Consider the following 20,694-nt stretch of genomic DNA (forward strand, 5'->3'; position numbering starts at 1 on the left):
AGCTGCACCACTGGCTTGGGTGGTAAGGGGTCTGTAGGCTGCAAAAGCGCTGGGGACTGCTTCACTGACTTGCCTGGCGGAGCCCCAGCATCTCTGCTTCCGACCAGGCATTCTCGTTTCCCTGAAACTGTTCTCCTTGGAACTCTTCCCCTGTTACTGTTGCTAAGGCTGCAGTGTGCTTCTGGAGCCTCTGGGGACACTCTTTAGCCATGTGCTGTGCACTGTCACAGATGTAACACTTCCTGGTCCCTCTAGGAGGCTTCGCCTTGACTGCTCCGGACGCTGAGGCTCCGGCAGCTGACTGAGCCTTTGCACGACCCAGCTCCATTGGCTCCTCCCCTCCCTTCAGCATAGGCGAGGGATTTGTACGTCCCAGGTCCCTGGGAAGAAGAAAAGGAGGCGCTCTAGCTGGTGGGCGGACGTGACGCCCCTCCTCACTGTGCCAAGGGCGTTCTTCGTGGCGCACCCCTATCGTGAGTGCCCTCTGGACGACGTCTGCTAGGGTTTGAGGTCTGTCTCCCCTAGCCAGCTCATCTTTTACTGAGCCATGAAGCCCCTCCCAAAACAAGTCTCTCACTGCCAGGGAGTCCTTTTCCCAGCCCAGCACATTCAGCAATGCAAAAAAGCGAGAATGGTACTGACGCACTGTAGCCTTGCCCTGCCGCAATCCATGCATCTCCTGGCGCGCCACATCAACGTCAACGGTAGATTGGAAGCAAGCGTCCATGGCTTTGATAAATTCGTCAGAGTCCCTGCGGGCAAGACCATCTTCGCGCCACAAATTGCGTAACCAGGTTCTAGCTTCCCCATGCAAATGGGACACAATAAAGCCTACTTTCTCCTCCTCATCTTTGAAGTCTTTTCGAAGCAAATGCAGCGCGTATAGGACATCTGCTCTGAAATTGGGATAATGCTTCAGGTTCCCATCGAAGTGGGCTACTAAATTGCCCCCCCTCCGTCCGAGACCGATTCCCTCTGATCTGGACCCCGGGAACCCCTGTTTGCACGCCTGATCCCACCTGGCTTGCAGATCCTGGCATCGCGCTTCTGCTTCGGCAACTGTCTTCTGAGAGACCCGTACTGCAACGGAGAGTTCAGCGACTGCGTTTTGCAGGGTCGTTATCTGCTCCTCAGTAGTCATGTCTGCCAAACTTCGTGAGCTTTGCAAAAAAAATTTTTTTTGCAGTTTTTAGGAGAAGGGACTTACTGTCAGGGCTGCCTCAAGTCTCAGCTCACAAAAGACCAACGCCTTTCTTTTCTTATATACAAAAGTGTTTATTGCAGTTCATTGTTTGCTTCAGATCCGAGGCGCGCAGCCCTACGTCTGCTAGGCTTAGACCGCTGAAGTCCCTTCTGAATCTGTCCCTGCCCTGCACCAGTTTAAGAGGCTTGCGCTGCTCCACCTCTTTCTCTCTTTCCTTTTCCGCAGGGTCTTTCTGCCCGCTGGGGTTTCGCCCCTCCTGGATTCCTCCGACGCGGAATCAGACTGCTCTTGCCCCCTCCTGCGGGCTTTGGGACCTGGCCCCTCCTCCGGGCTCCCTGTACTTCCGCGCGCCTCTACATTTGAACTTGGCGCACGCCCCCAACCTCTAACTTTCCTTTTGACAGCTACGCTACTCCCTTCACTACTCCCCTCCCCTTCCGGGAGGGTGGCTTGCTCCGACCTCCCTCCTTTCTCTACTGCCGGAGCCGCCTCCCCTGATACACTGGAACCTCCACCCCCTTCGCTGCACTCTGGCGGGGAGGCTGGTCCTGACGCCCAGCTGCCACTTTGGGATCCCCCGCTGGCCCCCTGCTCCTGACAAGTCCCCCCTGGGGCTCCCCTGGCCTTGACCACCGGCGCCCCCTTCTGGGAATCCTCTGATTCGCTGGAAAGACTCATGGAATCTCTAGAGTCATTGTCATCCTCTTCCTCGCTGTCCTGTGATTCATCCCCATCGCTCTCCATCTCCTGCCTACCCTGTGCCTCTGTCCCTGAACCCCTGACAGCTACATAAAAGCTAAGTATCATCTTTATGACCCAGGATGCCTGATGCAGCAACTGGCAACTGGGCTGTGTACATGACTTGTCAAGAAAGAGAAATGGAACAGGGATGCAGAGGTATGGATTGATCAAAAATCATATCAAAATACTGTAGTTTAAGCCCAGTCAACGCAATGCTGACACAGATGGCTTACTCTATATTTGTTATAATTCCTCACAGCAATCCCACCTGATCACTACAAACCCCTAATGCCTTACATGACCTGCCTATTTAACAACATCAAAGCAATGTCTATTCCCAAACCACTCAAAGACAAACTCAAAGTAGAATCATACCGCCTGATCTCACTAATAAACCAAGACTACAAGATATTCACATCAATCTCGGCTAACCGCCTAAAATTTTTCCTAAAGTCCTGTACAAATTAATAGTCCCAGACCAGACGGCCTTCGTCCCTGGTCGCAATAACACAGACCCCATCAGGAAACAACTGAAACTGATTGAACACAGCAAGGCAACTATAATAAATAATAATAATAATATATTTATTTTTAATATATCCCGCCCTCCCCAGCCGAAGCTGGGCTCAGGGCAGCTAACAACAATCAAAATAATCTAACATTCTAAAAACATTCATTATAAAATTAATTAAAATCAAATTAATGGCAACCATTAAGCAACATTCTGTGCAGATTGCAGAGGAGGGGGTCAGGCTGCGCCCTGATCAAAGGCCTGGTGGAACAGCTCTGTCTTGCAGGCCCTGCGGAAAGATGTCAGGTCCCGCAGGGCCCTAGTCTCTTGTGACAGAGCGTTCCACCAGATTGGAGCCGCAGCCGAGAAAACCCTGGCTCTAGTTGAGGCCAGCCTAACCTCTCTGTGGCCTGGGATCTTCAGGATGTTTTTATTTGCAGACCGTAAATTTCTCTGTGGGACATACCAGGAGAGGCGGTCCCGTAGGTACGAGGGTCCTAGGCCGTATAGGGCTTTAAAGGTTAAAACCAGCACCTTAAACCTGATCCTGTACTCCACCGGGAGCCAGTGCAGCTGGTATAGTACTGGCTGAATATGATCTCGCAGCGAAGACCCCATAAGGAGTCTTGCCGCGGCATTCTGCACCCGCTGGAGTTTCTGGGTCAGTCTCAAGGGCAGCCCCACGTACAGCGAGTTACAATAATCCAGTCTGGAGGTGACCGTCACGTGGATCACAGTGGCTAGGTCAGGGCGAGAGAGATAAGGAGCCAACTGCTTAGCTTGGCGGAGATGAAAAAATGCCGCCTTTGTTATTGCTGTAATCTGCGCCTCCATAGAGAGGGAGGTATCAAAGATTACACCCAAACTCTTAACGGACGATGCTGTCACTAATTGCACCCCCGCAAGAGATGGGAGTTGCCCTCTCAATCCCATATCGCCCCTTCCCAGCCAGAGGACCTCTGTCTTCGAAGGATTTAACTTCAACCGGCTCCCACGTAACCATCCAGCCACAGCTTCCAGACATCTGGTCAGTGTGTCTGGGGCCGAGTCAGGATGGCCATCCATCAACGGATAGAGTTGGGTGTCATCGGCATACTGATGGCAACCCAGCCCAAAACTCTGGACAAGCTGGGCGAGGGGGCGCATAAAGATGTTAAAAAGCAGAGGGGAGAGAATCGCACCCTGAGGCACTCCACACACCAAGGAGTGGCGCGATGACAATTCCCCCCAAGCGCCACCCTCTGTCCCCGACCAGAAAGAAATGAGCACAGCCATTGAAGGACTGTGCCCTGGATCCCCACGTGAGCAAGGCGGTGGTCCAGGAGTTCGTGATGGACCATGTTGAAGGCTGCTGACAGGTCTAGAAGAATCAGCAGCCCCGACCCGCCTCGATCCAGCTGCCTGCGGAGATCATCTGTTAGGGCCATCAGAGCTGTCTCGGTCCCATGACCAGTGCGGAAGCCGGACTGGAATGGATCGAGAGCCGATGTTTCATCCAGAAACCTACCAAGCTGTTCAGCAACCGCTCTCTCAATCACCTTACCCAGGAATGGAAGATTCAAAACCGGGCGGTAATTGGATAGATCTAAGGGATCTAATGATGTTTTTTTTTTAAGAGCGGGCGCACCACTGCCTCCTTCAGTTCCCCTGGGAATATCCCGGTGCCAAGGGACAAATTGAAGATATCACCCAGGGGAGCCCACACCTCGTCTGGACACGCTCTAATCAGCCAAGACGGGCACGGGTCAAGAGGACAGGTGGTGGGCTTTCCAGCTCGGAGGAGTCTGTCCACATCGGCTGGGGATATCCGGTCAAAGTGGTCCAATACTGGACCCGAGGACAGTCGAGGGGCCTCCAGTTCCTTTATTGTATCCAAATTGGCAGGGAGGTCATGGCGGAGCAACAGGACCTTCTCCGCAAAAAAGCTCGCAAATGCCTCACAGCTGTGTGTCAAATTGTTATTTAAATTTGGCTGTCCTTCAAGGGACGTTAAAGACCTAATTATACTAAATAATTGCGCCGGGCAAGAGCTAGCGGAGGCAATGGAGGCCGAGAAGTAGGACTTCTTAGCGGCCTTCACTGCCATCTCGTAGGTTTTCATAAAAACCCTATAAGATGTCACGGGCACCCCGCCATACTCACTCTAGCCGTCTGAGGTCCCGCTTCATTTTTCGAAGCTCCTCGGTAAACCAGGGAGCCCTGTTTCTGTGGGGTCGCAGAGGGTGCCCAGGTGCAATCTCATCGATGGCTGCTAGGAGCTGGATATTCCAGCCCTCAACAAGTTCAGTCAATGAGTCACCAGGGGGAGCAAGGTCCCACAAGGCCTGACGGAATCTATCAGGGTCCATCAGCCTCTGCGGGCGAGCCCAACTCGGCTCGCCACCTAAGCAGGGTGGGGGTGGAAAGTAAATCCTGGCTTTCAGAGCGTAGTGATCAGACCATGGCACCTTCATTGAAGGAGACATGATCACATCTATACCTACGCCAAAGATCAAATCCAGCGTGTGGCCTGCTTGATGTGTGGGGCTCAAAACAAACTGGGAGAGCCCTAGTGTCGCCATGGAAGACACCAGGTCCAGAGCCTGTGAGGAGGGAGTGGCATCAGCATGGATGTTGAAGTCCCCCAATACCAATAGGTTTGGGAACTCCAAGGCCCAGCCGGCCACCGCCTCCAGCAGGCCTAACAGGGTGGCTGCTGGTGCGCTAGGTGGCCGGTACACCAGCCAGACAGCCAAGCTCACCTCGGAGCCCCACACTAGGCCAACACATTCAATGCCGGGGATCGATGGCGATGGTAGAGCCCTGAAAGAACAATCTTCCCTGATTAATAATGCCACCCCTCCCCCCCGGCCCACAGTCGGCGACTGGTGGAGGACGGAGAAACCTGGGGGCGCCATCTCTTGTAAGGTAACAGTTTCCCCTTCGCGCACCCAGGTCTCCGTCACACAAGCCAGGTCAACCCCCTGCGAGGTGAAGAAATCTCGCAGAGTGGCGGTTTTGTTGCCTATAGACCAGTGGCGTAGCGTGGGGGTGCCAGGGGGGCCGGCCGCACCGGGCGCAACATCTGGGGGGGCGCGCTCGCTGCCTCCGGAGTCGCCGAAGAGCCTCGGGCGCAGGCTGTAGCAGAGCCCCATGTCTCGTGGAACCGACGAGCTGTGCGCGCGCCCGGGCTGAAGGCGTCCGGCAGGCGGCGGCTCTCAGCCCCGCGCGTCAGGGCCGCGGAGGACGTGCCAGGCAGCCCCTCCTCACAGCCCCGCCTCCGCTGCTGCTGCTGCAGCTGCTGGGCCATGTTGCATTTTCCTCGCCTCTCTGCCCCCCTCCTCCGGGCAAGCGGCGTGGTTTGGGCGGCAGCGCCAGCAGCAACTCGACTCAGATCGGCAGGTTAGGGGTTGGGGGGGCGCAAATTACTTGCCTTGCCCCGGGTTAGGGGGCGCAAATTACTTGCCTTGCCCCGGGTGCTGACAACTCACGCTACGCCGCTGCTATAGACCTGGCATTGCACAACATCAGTGACGGAGGTGAGTAATCCTTGCTCACCCTACCCTCGTCCCTCGTGATGGGGCGCAGATTGGAAGGGGTACGAGCATATCTGTATCTCGATCCCCTTCGCCTATGACATCTGCCCCTACCGCCATACCTCCCTCGCCCCACTACGGTAGCAATCCCAAGCCTCAAACCAACCTCCATTTACAAAATAGAAAAACAAATCAAACCAAAAACAATTGTACCAAACAAAACAAATCCCCACCCCACTCAATATCCAACCCCAAACCAAAATAAAACGGAACAAAATAAAAATACATCAATAAAAACCACCCTTCACGGTGGTACAACAAAGTAAAAAGTAAAAACCCCTTTAAAACACTTTAAAATATATAAAAAACATTTTTAACATTTGCTGCAGCAACACCAGTGTCCTTAAAACTCTAGTGGTGGCGAGTGTGGGCCCAGCCCCTAGGCCTGGTGGAATGGGCCTACAGGAGGGAGTGGCCTTCCTCAACACCCACGGTGCAGCAGCAGCAGGAGTGTCATAGTGCCTCAATGAGGCCTTTTAAGCTGTGGCGGTGGTGAGTCAGTCTGGGCCCCGCCCCCTGGGCCAGGTGGCATTAGCCTGAGGAGGGAGTGGCCTTCCCCAACTCAGAGTGCAGCAATAGCAGCGGTGTCCCAGTGCCTCAATGAGGCCTCTTAAGCTGTGGCGGTGGTGAGTCAGTCTGGGCCCCACCCCCTGGGCCAGGTGGAATTAGCCTGAGGAGGGAGCGGCCTTCCCCAACTCAGAGTGCAGCAATAGCAGCGGTGTCCCAGTGCCTCAATGAGGCCTCTTAAGCTGTGGCGGTGGTGAGTCAGTCTGTGCCCCGCCCTCTGGGCCAGGTGGAATTAGCCTGAGGAGGGAGCGGCCTTCCCCAACTCAGAGTGCAGCAATAGCAGCGGTGTCCCAGTGCCTCAATGAGGCCTCTTAAGCTGTGGCGGTGGTGAGTCAGTCTGGGCCCCGCCCTCTGGGCCAGGTGGAATTAACCTGAGGAGGGAGCGGCCTTCCCCAACTCAGAGTGCAGCAATAGCAGCGGTGTCCCAGTGCCTCAATGAGGCCTCTTAAGCTGTGGCGGTGGTGAGTCAGTCTGTGCCCCGCCCTCTGGGCCAGGTGGAATTAGCCTGAGGAGGGAGCGGCCTTCCCCAACTCAGAGTGCAGCAATAGCAGCGGTGTCCCAGTGCCTCAATGAGGCCTCTTAAGCTGTGGCGGTGGTGAGTCAGTCTGGGCCCCGCCCCCTGGGCCAGGTGGAATTAACCTGAGGAGGGAGCGGCCTTCCCCAACTCAGAGTGCAGCAACAGCAGCAGTGTCCCAGTGCCTCAATGAGGCCTCTTAAGCTGTGGCGGTGGTGAGTCAGTCTGGGCCCCGCCCTCTGGGCCAGGTGGAATTAGCCTGAGGAGGGAGCGGCCTTCCCCAACTCAGAGTGCAGCAACAGCAGCAGTGTCCCAGTGCCTCAATGAGGCCTCTTAAGCTGTGGCGGTGGTGAGTCAGTCTGGGCCCCGCCCCCTGGGCCAGGTGGAATTAGCCTGAGGAGGGAGCGGCCTTCCCCAACTCAGAGTGCAGCAACAGCAGCGGAGCAACTAAACTCCCACTGACAATTATGTCCCTAGGTAAAGGTAAAGGTACCCCTGACAGTTAGGTCCAGTTGCAGACTTCTCTGGGGTTGTGCGCTCATCTCGCTTTACTGGCCGAAGGAGCTGGCGTTTGTCCGCAGATAGTTTATCTAGGTCATGTGGCCAGCATGACTAAGTCACTTCTGTCAAAACCAGAGCAGCGCACAGAAACGTCGTTTACCTTCCTGCTGGAGCAGTACCTATTTACCTACCTGCACTTTGACTTGCTTTTGAACTGCTAGGTTGGCAGGAGCTGGGGCTGAGCAACGGGAGCTCACCCCATCACAGGGATTCGAACCGCCGACCTTCTGATCGGCAAGTCCTAGGCTCTGTGGTTTAACCCACAGCGCCACCTGCGTCCCCTTAATTATGTCCCTAGACACCCTCAAATCTTTTGATTTCCTAGAATGGAAATACCTATTCGCAGTACTAACTAGAATGAAATTTGGTCCCAACTTCTTACAAACCCTCAAACAAATCTACTCCCAAGCGTCAGCAAAATGCAGGACTCTAATACCATAGCAATCCAGAGAGGCTCAAAACAAGGATGCCCAGTATCTCCCTTTCTATTTATCCTGGCTCTGGAACCTCTAGCAGTCCAAATCCAAGCAGCCACAGACATCAAGGGAGTGGAAATAAAAGGCAGAACTTATAAATTACAAACGACCTGAAGGCCACAACACCAGACCTCATAAATACAGCAACCATCCTAACCAAAGAACTCAACACATTTGCAATGGTAGCCGGCCTGCAAGTAAACTTTGCAAAATCTGAGGCTATGTGCTTCAACATTCGCCCACATATCCAATCCCCCTCACCCAATGGAGATGAGACCGGACTTCTGGTCACCCATTTTTGCAAAACTGTTTTCATACATTAACAGCTCAGGTTGCATACCAGAAGGGTGGAAGCCGAGTACAATTGCCCTGATATATAAAAAGTGTGAGAAGAAAAATCCTGCTAATTATAGACCCATTAGTTTGTTAGATGTAGCCTGTAAACTATATGCCAGGCTCCTCCTTGGGAGACTGGAAGAATGGGCAGATACAAATAAGGCAATATATGAAGTCCAGGCTGGTTTCCAAAGAGGGAAATCCTCATTGGACCAGTGCCTTGTGATGAACTTTCTGCTGTGTAAATACATCCATAATTTGAAGCAAAAACTATATGTTGCTTTTATTGATCTAAAGTCAGCTTTCGATACGGTCCCTAGAAACGCATTGTGGCAGAAATTGGAAAAGACAAATATAGACCGCCGTCTATTATTTCTCATCAAAACATTATATACTGACACATCAATACAAGTTAAGGTGGATCTGGCTAGCCATCTCACCACTAGAATTAAGACATTACTGGAGTCAAACAGGGATGCGTTTTGGCGCCTTTCTTGTTTAATTTTCATATTAATGACATAGTTAAAGAACTGGAGGGCCTACACTTTGCCCCTGTCACAATTCTTGACCAAAAACTCTCAGTCTTAATGTATGTTGATGACCTAGTACTTGTATCTAGAACCCAGGTGGGCCTGAGACAGTTGCTTGCAAAATTAAGTTCATATGGCACGAGGAATGCTTTATCTATAAACTACGATAAGACGTAGGTCATTGTATTTGGGAAGCACCCTAAAAAGCATGTTTGGCACCTGGATCAACATATCATAAACCAAGTAAATACTGTATTTTTCACTCCATAGGACACACTTTTTCCCTCTTAAAAAACTAAGGGGAAAAGTCTGTGCGTCCTATGGAGCGAATGCAGGGGGGAGGCAGGCAGGAAAAGCCCCCAAGAGCCGCACACAAGCTTCGCTCTTGCGGGCTTTTCCCCAGGAGGGAGAAGGGACTGACGCGGCCAGTCAGTCCCTTCTCCCTCCTCGTAGAAAAGCCGGCAGGAGCTGCGCGCTCCTTAAAGGGTGCACAGCTCCTGTGGGCTTTTGCGGGAGGTGGGGGAATTGCCATAGCCGCGAGCAGCCTCTCCAGCCGGGAGAGGCTGCGCAAGGCTAAAGAGGAAGCCAAGGTAGCGAGCAGAATGCATCATGCTTGCTGCCTTGGCTTCTTTAGCCACGCTTCTTTAGCCGCGCTGGAGAGTTTGCGAGGCTATGGCAGAAGCCAAGACAGCCAGCGGGATGGATAATATTTCTTTTCTTGATTTCCCCCTCTAAAAACTAGGTGTGTCTTGTGGTCCGGTGCGTCCTATAGAGCGAAAAATACGGTGCATTTAAATATCTGGGATTGGTTTATTCAGAAACGGCATCTTGGAATATACAGCTATCTAATATTAAATTTAGTTGTTGTTGTTTAGCTGTGTCCAACTTTTCATGACCCCATGGACCAGAGCATGCCAGGCACTTATATTGCAAGCCTTTAAATCAGCAAAAGCTATTTTGAAATGCGCTGCTTGTAAAGGTGGAAATCTGATTAACCCAGCTCTATCTGTGTATAAATGGGACACGGGTGGTGCTGTGGGTTAAACCACAGAGCCTAGGACTTGCTGATCAGAGGGTCAGTGGTTCGAATCCCCGCAACGGGGTGAGCTCCCGTTGTTCGGTCCCTGCTCCTGCCAACCTAGCAGTTCGAAAGCATGTCAAAGTGCAAGTAGATAAACAGGTACCGCTCCGGTGGGAAGGTAAACGGCATTTCCCTGCGCTGCTCTGGTTTGCCAGAAGCGGCTTAGTCATGCTGGCCACATGACCCGGAAGCTGTACGCCGGCTCCCTCGGCCAATAAAGCAGGATGAGCGCCGCAACCCCAGAGGCGGCCATGACTGGACCTAATGGTCAGGGGTCCCTTTACCTTTACCTATCTGTGTATAAAGCAAAATCAATGGCCCAGATTTTATATGGTGCAGAGGTTTGGGGTACCTCAAAAGTCTCTGGTTTGGAACCCCCACAGAATTATTTTTTAAGAGTCCTTTTAGGTTTACCCAAAGACTTGCAATCTGCCATGGTCAGGTTGGAAACTCACATGTTGAGCATAGATAGCCAAATAGATAAAAGAATCCTCTGCTATTGGTTTAGAATTCAACAGATGGAATTCAACAGGCTACCAAAAAAATGCCTGATTGAGCTCTCAGATGGATTACCCCTTAAAAACTGGGTACATCACGCTGCCCAACTGATGGGCAAATATGACCTCTCAGTGACCGAGATAAAAGAACTTCCTTTATATTCCCAGAATAAACTCTGCTTATAGAGATGGGAGACACAGAGGCATACCAACAAACAAACGTGTTTGCATCAGGGGATGTCCTGAAGTAGAGGGACCTTATGCATTATATCTTGCGCTGCCCCTTATACAATGAAGCAAGAGAACAATTTTTAGCACCTATAGTGACAAGGTCCCCTGGCCAGAACCCCTCTGACGTGACTTTATATCTCCTCGCAGACAGAGATAAGTATGCGACCTGGCGTGTAGCACTCTTTGCTAGGAAAATTAGAGCAAATTATATAGCCAAGCTAGCCACCAACTGTAAAGGAGATGAATTTATTTGACCCTATCTACATCAAGTTATATTCTATCTTTATCACCAAACTCTGAATATAATTGCACATTGTATTAATTAACATTATTTTTTAATATATTAGTGGTCATGTGGTGATTTTAGCCTATAAATTTTATTGTTTAATGTCTTAACCTGTATATTAAGGTACTTTTATAGCTCTGTTTAGAGTAGGTAATGTATTGATAATATAAATGTTTTAAGTTTTTTTGTATTAATCCAGCATATTTTCTTTTAATTGTTTTTAATTGTCGAATGATCCTGTGTACATTGCGGCAGCCTTTAGCTATGTGCAATAAAACTGACTGGCTGGCTGACTGACTCCTTAAGGCGAGTGATAAAGCAGGATATCAAATCCAAAACTCTTCTCAGTTAAGTATTTCTATCATTCTACTTCAGGCATAGGCAAACTCAGCCCTCCAGATGTTTTGGAACTACAATTCCCATCATCCCTGACCACAGGTCCTTCTAGCTAGGGATCATGGGAGTTGTAGTCCCAAAACACCTGGCGGGCTGAATTTGAGGAAGGCTGCTCTTTAGCATGGAAAGGGACTTGGTTGAAGGAGCCGCTTCCCTCCACGTCTAACCACGCGCCGCCAGAACTGTTGCTTACTTCAGTGTGTATTGATTTATCTGTTTTTTCCCTTTTTTTTTTTAACAAGGGAAACGAACCACGTGAGCACCCCTGAGATCTCCCCTGCCTTCTATTTATTGCTCCCCCCCCCTCGTCTCTCCCACCTCCCCGATGCTTTTGCCTCCGCCTCTATTAGTGCCTGCTGGGGGCTGCTGTGTGTGTCTCTGTCTGTACAGTGGACCGGCCCCCTGCTGAAAAAGTTTGCTGACCCCTGTGAATCTACTTGATCTAGCATGTCATCATCTAAATATTCTCCCCTCCTCGTCCTCCTCCCCCGCTCCCCGCTTGCTACCTGCTGCTCGTTTAAGGACTTTGGGAAAAGAAGGAGGATGCTGGCTTTCTGGAGAATACCAACTAGATGATTTTATGAGTAATATTTGTGTGCATCAAGTCTTCCTTAGCATAACTTGTGAGGTTCTGAAGTTACTATCACACGGATTCACCACCACTGAGGGTGGGGGTAGAGGTGGGGGTGTGGAGGGCTGCTTGCATTAATTTTTTTTTGTTTGCATTTGTTCCTATTAGTTATTATTCTTAATAATAGAATTTACTACCTACACTTCTCCGTAAGATCTCAGGGTAGGTTTTTTAAAAAAAAATTAATATTCTATTATAAGAATTTCATTTATTAAAAATATAGAGTGAGAAAGAAAGGGAGTTGAAATGAAAAAGAAAAAAAAGTAATAAGATTTTAAGAATATACACACCTGTATATTAATATATGGTAATGTAAGAGTACAGATCTCAGGGTAGTTTACAACAAAACAAAAATACATTATTTCTTGCACCGTACAGTTAAACCTCGGCTTTGAGCGTCACGGATGCCAAAGGTTTCAGAAGATGAAGCCGGAAATCCGGAAGTGAATTTTTTTCTTCTCGAACGCGCTTAAATACTCTCGCCTCTTACTCATTCTCCTCTTCTCCCGGCTCTCCCCGCTTGCTAACTGTTGCTAGTTTAAGGACTTTGGAAGAAGGATGCCGGCGACGCTGCTGCGACGGGCTGGCTGGGAGCGAGGCACAAGGAAAGCGCTCGCCGCCGGATTCTTCTGCGTTCTGCGGCTGGGGTGGCTCGTGCCCTGCGCGTCAGGGACTAAGGAGGCAAAAGCAGGTTGGTGATCTCTCTCGCTCTCGCTCTCGCTCTGCCTTGCTCTCACTGCAGCGGGCGATTTGCAAGCTTGGGGGCTTGCTGGGGAGACTGGCCACCCAGGCACACAGCCGCGGGAAGGCACGAAAAACAGCCTTTAGAAAGAAAACTCACTGCGTAAAACACGTGGCTGGGAAGTTACAGCTATGTTTGTTCCAAGGGAACCAGCGCTGGACTGCAGCGGCGGAGCCTATGCGCTCCCTTCCCAGCTGCGCTCCCGAGGGGGCCGTGGCGCGGAGGGTGTCCTCGTGGGCTGACAAAACGAGGGGATTAAACGCCCAGGGAGTGGAAAGAGGAAAAGAGAGACATGGGAAAGAGCTACGCGATATTCGTTCAGCAACAGATAGGTAGCCGTGTTGGTCTGCCATAGTCAAAATAAAAAAATTCCTTCCAGTAGCACCTTAAAGACCAACTAAGTTAGTTCTTGGTATGAGCTTTCGTGTGCATGCACGTGTATCTGAAGAAGTGTGCTTGCACACGAAAGCTCATACCAAGAACTAACTTAGTTGGTCTTTAAGGTGCTACTGGAAGGAATTTTTTTATTCCGTTCAGCAAGATATGTAACGCAGAGTTTCTACGATCCCGAATCTCTCACAGGTTTTGCTCTGTCTTCCCTGGCAAGTTGTCCACGTATTTTAGTGTCCAAACCAGTGCTGGACAGACGAAGAGGCCGGTGTTAAGACGGCGGGGAGTGTACTAGGGTATTCATACCACAGTTTTAAAGGGGCTTGATGATCAATTCTTCTTCCCAGAGAATTCTGGAAACGGTAGTTCTTGTGAGGGTGATAGGAGGGCTCGCCTAACAATTCTCAGCATCCTGAACATGTGAGGATGTTAAAGAAAGTAGGAGAGGATATATTGTTTTGATATTATCCCTCGTTACTCATGCTAGTGAGTAAACAGCAGAGCTGTAGGGCTGTTAAGCTATTCAGATTCACAACAGTTCTCGTAAATACTTCTCCACTTCCACAATTGAGCATGGCATGTAGCCCAGAAAAAGCCAAGTTCACACTCCAGCTAACTCACAGAGTTTTGTGGCTGCCTTGGGCAAAATATGCTTTCCGGTGGAAGGTTTTTAGGGTTTAAGAAACAACCAAGTATGTTTGCCTAAACAACCAAGTACACTTGCCTAAATATGAATACACGTTTAGATATGTAGGATTGTCTAAGTACAAATATCTTCAGAAGGTGCTGAAAAGAATACAGGGAAGCTGCCTGCCTCGTATCACTAGTGCTACATAATATCCATTCTGCATCTGTAATAACTCAACCATTTGGTGTGGCAGACTTTGGAACTCCCTGCCTTTTGAGATGAAGCAGATGCCTTCATTGTACACTTTTCAGCGCCAGCTAAAAACATTATTGATAAGACAAGCCTACCCAAATGCTTAGAAAGTTGAGGCAATGATGGCAGTGAGCAGCTCCTGATGCCGGCCAGAACCAATTGGGCTACTCGGCTGGCTCCCGGACCGCTGGGATTGCTGCTGCCGCCACCACAACCAACAGGGAACCGGGTGCACCGGCGGACCAACTGAGGGAGCCGCCGACCACTCTTCCCAGGCCGAGCCGGGAAAGAAAGCAGGACACCCAGCCCCCCTGCTGACTGCCCAGCGACGATCTGGGACCAAGAAGATCCCGAAGCTGGAGCAGGGGAGAAGAGGAGAGAGAAATACTGAGCACAGAAAGACACGGAGCCCTGACCTTGCTGCTGCTATGGCCAACGCTGCTGCTGTGAAAGGAAAGGGAAGCCGTGAAAAGACACGCGTCTGAGCTCCCCTCCCCAGCTGTGGCTAAAAGCAGGCAGAGGAAGCAAGAGGAAGGTTGCGCAAACCCTATCACTGCCTCCGCGCAGAGGAAACGGAGGAGAGGGACGCCCGGCCATCCGGATGGCTAGTGCACCAGAAGCAGGCTGAAGCCCAGTGGGAAACCCACTGGGAAAAGACCTCACCTTTTTCTATTTTTTATTTCCTTTATTTTTTAAATTCTGTTTTTTCTACTTCTATTTTTTTTTTAAAAAAAATACACGTATATATATTTATAATATTATATTATTATCATTAACTCTATCCTCTATTTTTTAAATATATAAAACTCCCCCTTTCATATATTTTAACCCCCTTTTTAAACCCCCCTTTACCCCACTCACCTTTCCCCCTTCCCTAAGTCTTCAGCCCTTTCACTAAATTACTATTACTACCATTTTAAAAATGCATCCATATATTACTTAAAAACACATTTTCCATCCCCCCAAAAGGGGGGGAGGCTTTTTGTTGCTGTTGTCCTCTTTCCTTCCTTCCCAATATTTTTTACTTTATTTTTACCAGACAAGCTGCCCCTCTCTAGCTTATTTTCCCTATTTTGTTTTATTTTTATCCCATTTTCTACCCTCATTTCTATTTTTAAAAAGGGGGAAATTTTTTTTAATTACTATTTTTTATCATTATTATTACAATTATTTTATATATTTTTAACCCTTTTCATTCTTATTATCATTATTATTTCTCTTTTCCTTTTAGTCCACCTTTTGTTTCTTAGTTTGTCTGTTTTTGAGGGGGGAGCCTTACCTCCCTCCATCGTCCTGCTACTATTACCATCCTCTCTAAAAATAATAATAAAAAAATATTCCCCCCATATCAGTGCTATTGCTACTGGTGCCCTTCCCCCCCTTTCCTTTCCTTTCCTTTCCTTTCCTTTCCTTTCCTTTCCTTTCCTTTCCTTTCCTTTCCTTTCCTCCTTCCCCCTCCCCCTTTCTTTTTCTCTCCCCCTTTCCCTCCTCCTTCTGTTTAAAAGGACACATACATACACTCACACGAATACACACACATTATTATATTATGGGCTCCATACATATTTTCATTTCTACATTATTTTTACTTTTGGCATTTGATATACAAATACTACTGCCAGGCATCACAACTTCGACCTCTTCAGATCCCTCATCTCTCCCCCCTTTCCTTCTTTGATTTAGTCTGCTTTTCTAGTCCCTCTTACCCTCCTAACCCTAAATTCTACATACACATGCCTCCCCACACACTTTCATTAGCAATCCCCCCTCTCCAGTGGTCTTTTACCTCATACTATAACTAGAACCACCACTCTCACCTAAGAGATCTACAGCAAACCTTTTCAGAACTAAAATACCCAGCAGATGAAGTTAGACAACAGATCAACAGAGCCAGACTTATACCCAGAGAGAACTTGCTGCAAGACAGACCCAAAAAAGAAAATAACAGAACACCTCTAGTCATCACATACAGCTCCCAAGTTAAAACAGTACAACGCATCATCAGAGATCTACAACCTCTCCTGGACAATGACAGTTCTCTTTCTCAAGCTCTGGGAGGAAGACCTTTCATTGCCTACAGACAGCCACCCAATCTTAAACAACTCCTAACCCACAATAATACTACAACCAGACTTAACACGGACACTGGCACCAGAGCCTGCAATAAACCCAGATGCCAACTTTGCTGCCACATACACCCGGACAACACCATTACTGGCCCCAACAACATCACACATACCATCTCGGGACTATTCAATTGCTCATCGTCTAACATTGTGTATGCCATCAAATGCCAACAGTGTCCTTCAGCTCTCTATATTGGACAAACAGGCCAAACCTTACGCCAAAGAATAAACGGACATAAATCTGACATCAAGAATCACAAAACAGAGAAACCAGTAGGAGAACACTTCAATCTCCCAGGACATTCTATACAAGATCTCAAAGTAGCTGTTTTACTACAAAGGAATTTCAGAAATAGACTGGAAAGAGAAGCTGCTGAATTGCAACTCATTACCAAACTTAAAACCATGGAGAGACCTGGTTTGAACAAAGACATTGGATTCTTATCCCATTATACATGACTAAGCCATTTCTCACCTTCTCACCCCTTGGCTTTTCCTGTAAGACCTATTACAGTCGTTAAGAGTCGTCAACAGGCTCATCTCAGCTATCTGCCAATCTCCCATTTCCACCACCCTTCTGAGTAATACCCCTCCCCACCTTCTCACTATATAGAAGGATCTGGCAACTTCTGTTTCAGTGTATCTGAAGAAGTGTGCATACACACGAAAGCTCATACCAAGAACTAACTTAGTTGGTCTTTAAGGTGCTACTGGAAGGAATTTTTTTATTAGAACCACCACTGCAACCAAGCATTTTCATCTTTCTTTCTCTCTCCCCCCCTTTCCTTCCTTCCTTCCTTCCTTCCTTCCTTCCTTCCTTCCTTCCTTCCTTCTTTCTTTCTTTCTTTCTTTCTTTCTTTCTTTCTTTCTTTCCAATCATGTTGCTAATATCACTGGCAACACTGCTTATGAGCCCTATACCCGACATTGGCTTCACAAAGATGCTTAACACCATCTCACTGACCACCCCCTATCGCAAATGATAGGGAGGATGGCCTGCCCCTGAACAAGGCCATCCACACCAGCTGAGACCTAGGACCAACTGGCTAAACGCCAGATGGCCCAAAATACCCATAACAAACATTTATATGATTACATATAGGATACTCTCTATAATCTATCCCCTGCTCTTTAACCCAAATCTGATCCTAATCCCACTATGCCAATGCCAATGAGCATTGTCTGCCCCCCAAAGATGATGGGATCCTGTAAGCTTCCAAACTGCCTTCAACAAGTGTAATATGACCTTTACCAAATGTGCAATTGCAAAGGTGCCATTTTTTGTATGGTGTAATGATATCCTGCCTCTCTTAAGATGTGAGATCTAATCTGTCTGGCTAGTGGTAGAATTCTATTAATGAGTTGCCCTCATTTCTTCCAGGTTCCACATACTGCCCTGGTGCTAACGTCTCCATAGCAGAAGGTTCATCTGGGATGATCTTTGCTAATGTTTCCAGCTATCCCAACATTTTAATTTTAATTCATAAGAGCAGTTCATCTGATTCTGATGTTGACATTTTACTCATAACTGGAGGAGAACCGCAATTCTACAAGAGCTCATTCAAGAAACACTTCTATCTACGGGGAAATGACCTCTTTATCAATAACACCAACAAACAACTTGCTGGAGAATACCAACTTAAAGATACTTTGGAAAAAAAATGTTTCCATCGAGTCTTCCTTAGCATACCTGGTGAGGTTCTGAAGTTACTGTCAAATGGATTCACCACTGGGGTTGAGGGTGGAGGAAGAGGTGGGGGTGAGGACGGCTGCTTGCATGAATTTCTTTTTGGTTTGCATTTGTTCCTATCAGTTATTATTATTAATAATAGAATTTACTACCCACACTTCTCCATAAAATCTCAGGGCAGGTTTTTTAAAAATATAAAAATATTCTATTATAAGAATTTTATTTATTAAAAGACAAAGTGAGAAAGAAAGAAAGGGAGTTGAAAACAAAAACAAAAAGTAACAAGATAGTAGGAATGCACACACCTGTATACTGATGTACGGTAAGGTAAGAGGACAGATCTCAGGATAGTTTGCAATAAAACAAAAACACATTTCTTGCATCGTATTATCATATCATGCTTCCCTACTATTTTGATAGCTACTCTTGCCCTATTTTAAATAAATGCATCTTTTTTTTATTTCTAGACCCTGGGCAGTGCCCTTCAGATAATCTTTCCATACCAGAAGGTGCCTCTGGGACGATCATTCCTAATAATATATTGAACCATTCCAGTAGTCTTGTTTTGTACAAGAAGAACCACTCCTCCTCTTCTTGGCAATACATCTTGAGCACAGACAAGGGGCACCTGAATCACAGTGTCAACACGTATGAAGAGCACTTCCATATATCTGACAGTGGCCTTACTATCAAGAATGCTTATGAAGGACTCGCTGGAGAGTACCAGCTTGATCATCAGCATAATGGATCCTGTGTGCTTCAGTTCTTCCTTAATATACCTGGTAAGTTTCTGATGTGATTGACATCTAGATTCACAGCCACTGGGGGAGGAGACACTGGTTCCTTTTATTCATTTCTGTTTGTTATATATTTGTTCTGTTCAAGGAGCTTTAGAGGTTTCCCAGATTCAAGGTGTTGCCTGAGAATGCTCCTCGAGTTTTTTTTCTGTGCAAAGGTGCCCTTCATCGTGCAATGAAATCATGTATCTCTTAAGACACCATCCACTTTGTCCTATTCATAGTTTCATATGAATACCATTAATAAGTTGCCTTCTATCTGCACTTTCCATGATTTGTCCTTCTGAAAACTTCTGCATACTAGAAGGTTCCTCTAGGATGATCATTTCTAATATATCAATCCATTCCCTGCTACAAGCTCCCCATATCTGCTATAATTCAGCCCCTAGTTCATGGTATGGATATTTTTCTTAAAAAGCAAAAACAAAACTAAAACCTGCTATAAAGGTCAGCAGTTGAATTCATAGGCTTGCAAATAACTTGTGACCCACCAAGATGAACCACAGATCACTAGCGATGTATTATGGACTGTATCCAAATACTTTACTCAGATAGACTCACTGAAATGACTGGACCTATGTTAATCACCTCTGTTAATTTGACTGGGTCTGCTATGACTAGCATTGGAAGGAACTCTATGGTCTGGCAGGCATTTGTGGTGGTTGTCAGTTTTTGTAGGGGACGCGGGTGGCGCTGTGGTCTAAGCCACAGAGCCTGAGTCTTGCCGATCGGAAGGTTGGAAGTTTGAATCCCCACGACGGGGTGAGTTCTCGTTGTTCAGTCCAAGCTCCTGCCCACCTAGCAGTTCGAAATCATGAAGTGTAAGTAGATACATAGGTACCACTCCGGTGGGAAGGTAAACGGCATTTCCGTGCACTGCTCTGGTTTGCCAGATGCAGCTTAGTCATGCTGGCCACATGACCCGGAAGCTGTACCCCGGCTCCCTCGGTCAATAAAGAGAGATGAGCGCCGCAACCCCAGAGTTGGCCATGACTGGACCTAATGGTCAGGGGTTCCTTTACCTTTACCTGGATAAGTGGATAAGTGGTCAGAATGTCACACTAGAACTGAGAAAATCAAGGTTCAAATCCCTGCTCAGACATGAAGATCATTGTGTGATCCTTAGCTAGTCACTAACTCTTCAGCCCACCTCACATTGTTGTAGGAATAATAAAATGGATCGTGGAGGGAGGCATGCTTGCCGCCTTATGCTCCATCTATAACTGAGACCTGAGTGGGGCAACAAGGAGAATTTGCCTCTCACACTTAATTCCTTCTGGGTTTTCAGCGCAGCATTAGAGCAGACCTGGAGGATCAGGGTGGGGGAGTTGCTGTAGTCCATAGAAATTCAGTCTTCCTTTCGAGGCTTCCAGCTTGCTGAACCCAATAGCTGAGGGCAATGGAGCAAGCGGGAAGATGGCAATAATGCAAGTGGGCGAAGACTCCCAGTAAATACAATCAAACCCAATTGTGTGCTCACTGTCAAGCCTATTTTGTGGTGGTAAAGGCAATGAAAAAGACTTCCTTCTCTTCCTCAGTTGTGTCCTTGATGTCTAGCACACCTTACAGGCAGTGTGAGACCTTTTTATATACTGGCCCAAAGGTGGATCCCCCAGTAGTTCTCTCAGTAATACTGAGGATACAATCACTTGTAGGGACCCAGATTCTGCTATTATAGCAAGTCACTTTGAGGTGTCTAGGCAGTATTCTGGCCAGGTGTTAATGGGCGATTCCCCATTGATAAGGCTCAAGGATGTGGACAAGGTGCTTGGATGGTCACAAGGTGGCTACAACGCTTCATGGCTCATCATATCTGACAGGGATGGGACACTAGTGATGCCAAGGAAGTAAACAAATGCCTCTCTGAGAGGAGAGACCACTCCTTAAGAAACCCTCCCTGAGCTCAGAAGATCTGAATCATGATAGCCTACT

At 48.1% G+C, this 20,694-nt stretch overlaps 2 protein-coding genes across 7 annotated transcripts in view; one reads left to right on the forward strand and one right to left on the reverse strand.

Annotated features, from left to right (window-relative positions):
- The window catches only part of LOC308469970 (C-type lectin domain family 2 member D-like), a 123,567-nt gene that overhangs the window by 93,700 nt on the left and 9,173 nt on the right, over nucleotides 1–20,694 (reverse strand). The window lies entirely within an intron of this gene.
- The window catches only part of LOC308469854 (uncharacterized protein), a 42,746-nt gene that overhangs the window by 20,048 nt on the left and 2,004 nt on the right, over nucleotides 1–20,694 (forward strand). For 2 of the 3 annotated variants that reach the window (XM_080992888.1, XM_080992889.1), the window contains exon 4: nucleotides 18,433–18,747. In XM_080992888.1, the coding sequence (XP_080849014.1) occupies nucleotides 18,433–18,747 (315 nt within the window). Of the gene's footprint in view, nucleotides 1–17,656; nucleotides 17,969–18,432; nucleotides 18,748–20,694 lie in introns of all 3 variants that reach the window. The other variant, XM_080992890.1, reaches the window with a different exon arrangement.

Source organism: Podarcis pityusensis (assembly GCF_964106645.2).
Source record: "Podarcis pityusensis genome assembly, chromosome: 2".
NCBI classification, from domain to species: domain Eukaryota; kingdom Metazoa; phylum Chordata; class Lepidosauria; order Squamata; family Lacertidae; genus Podarcis; species Podarcis pityusensis.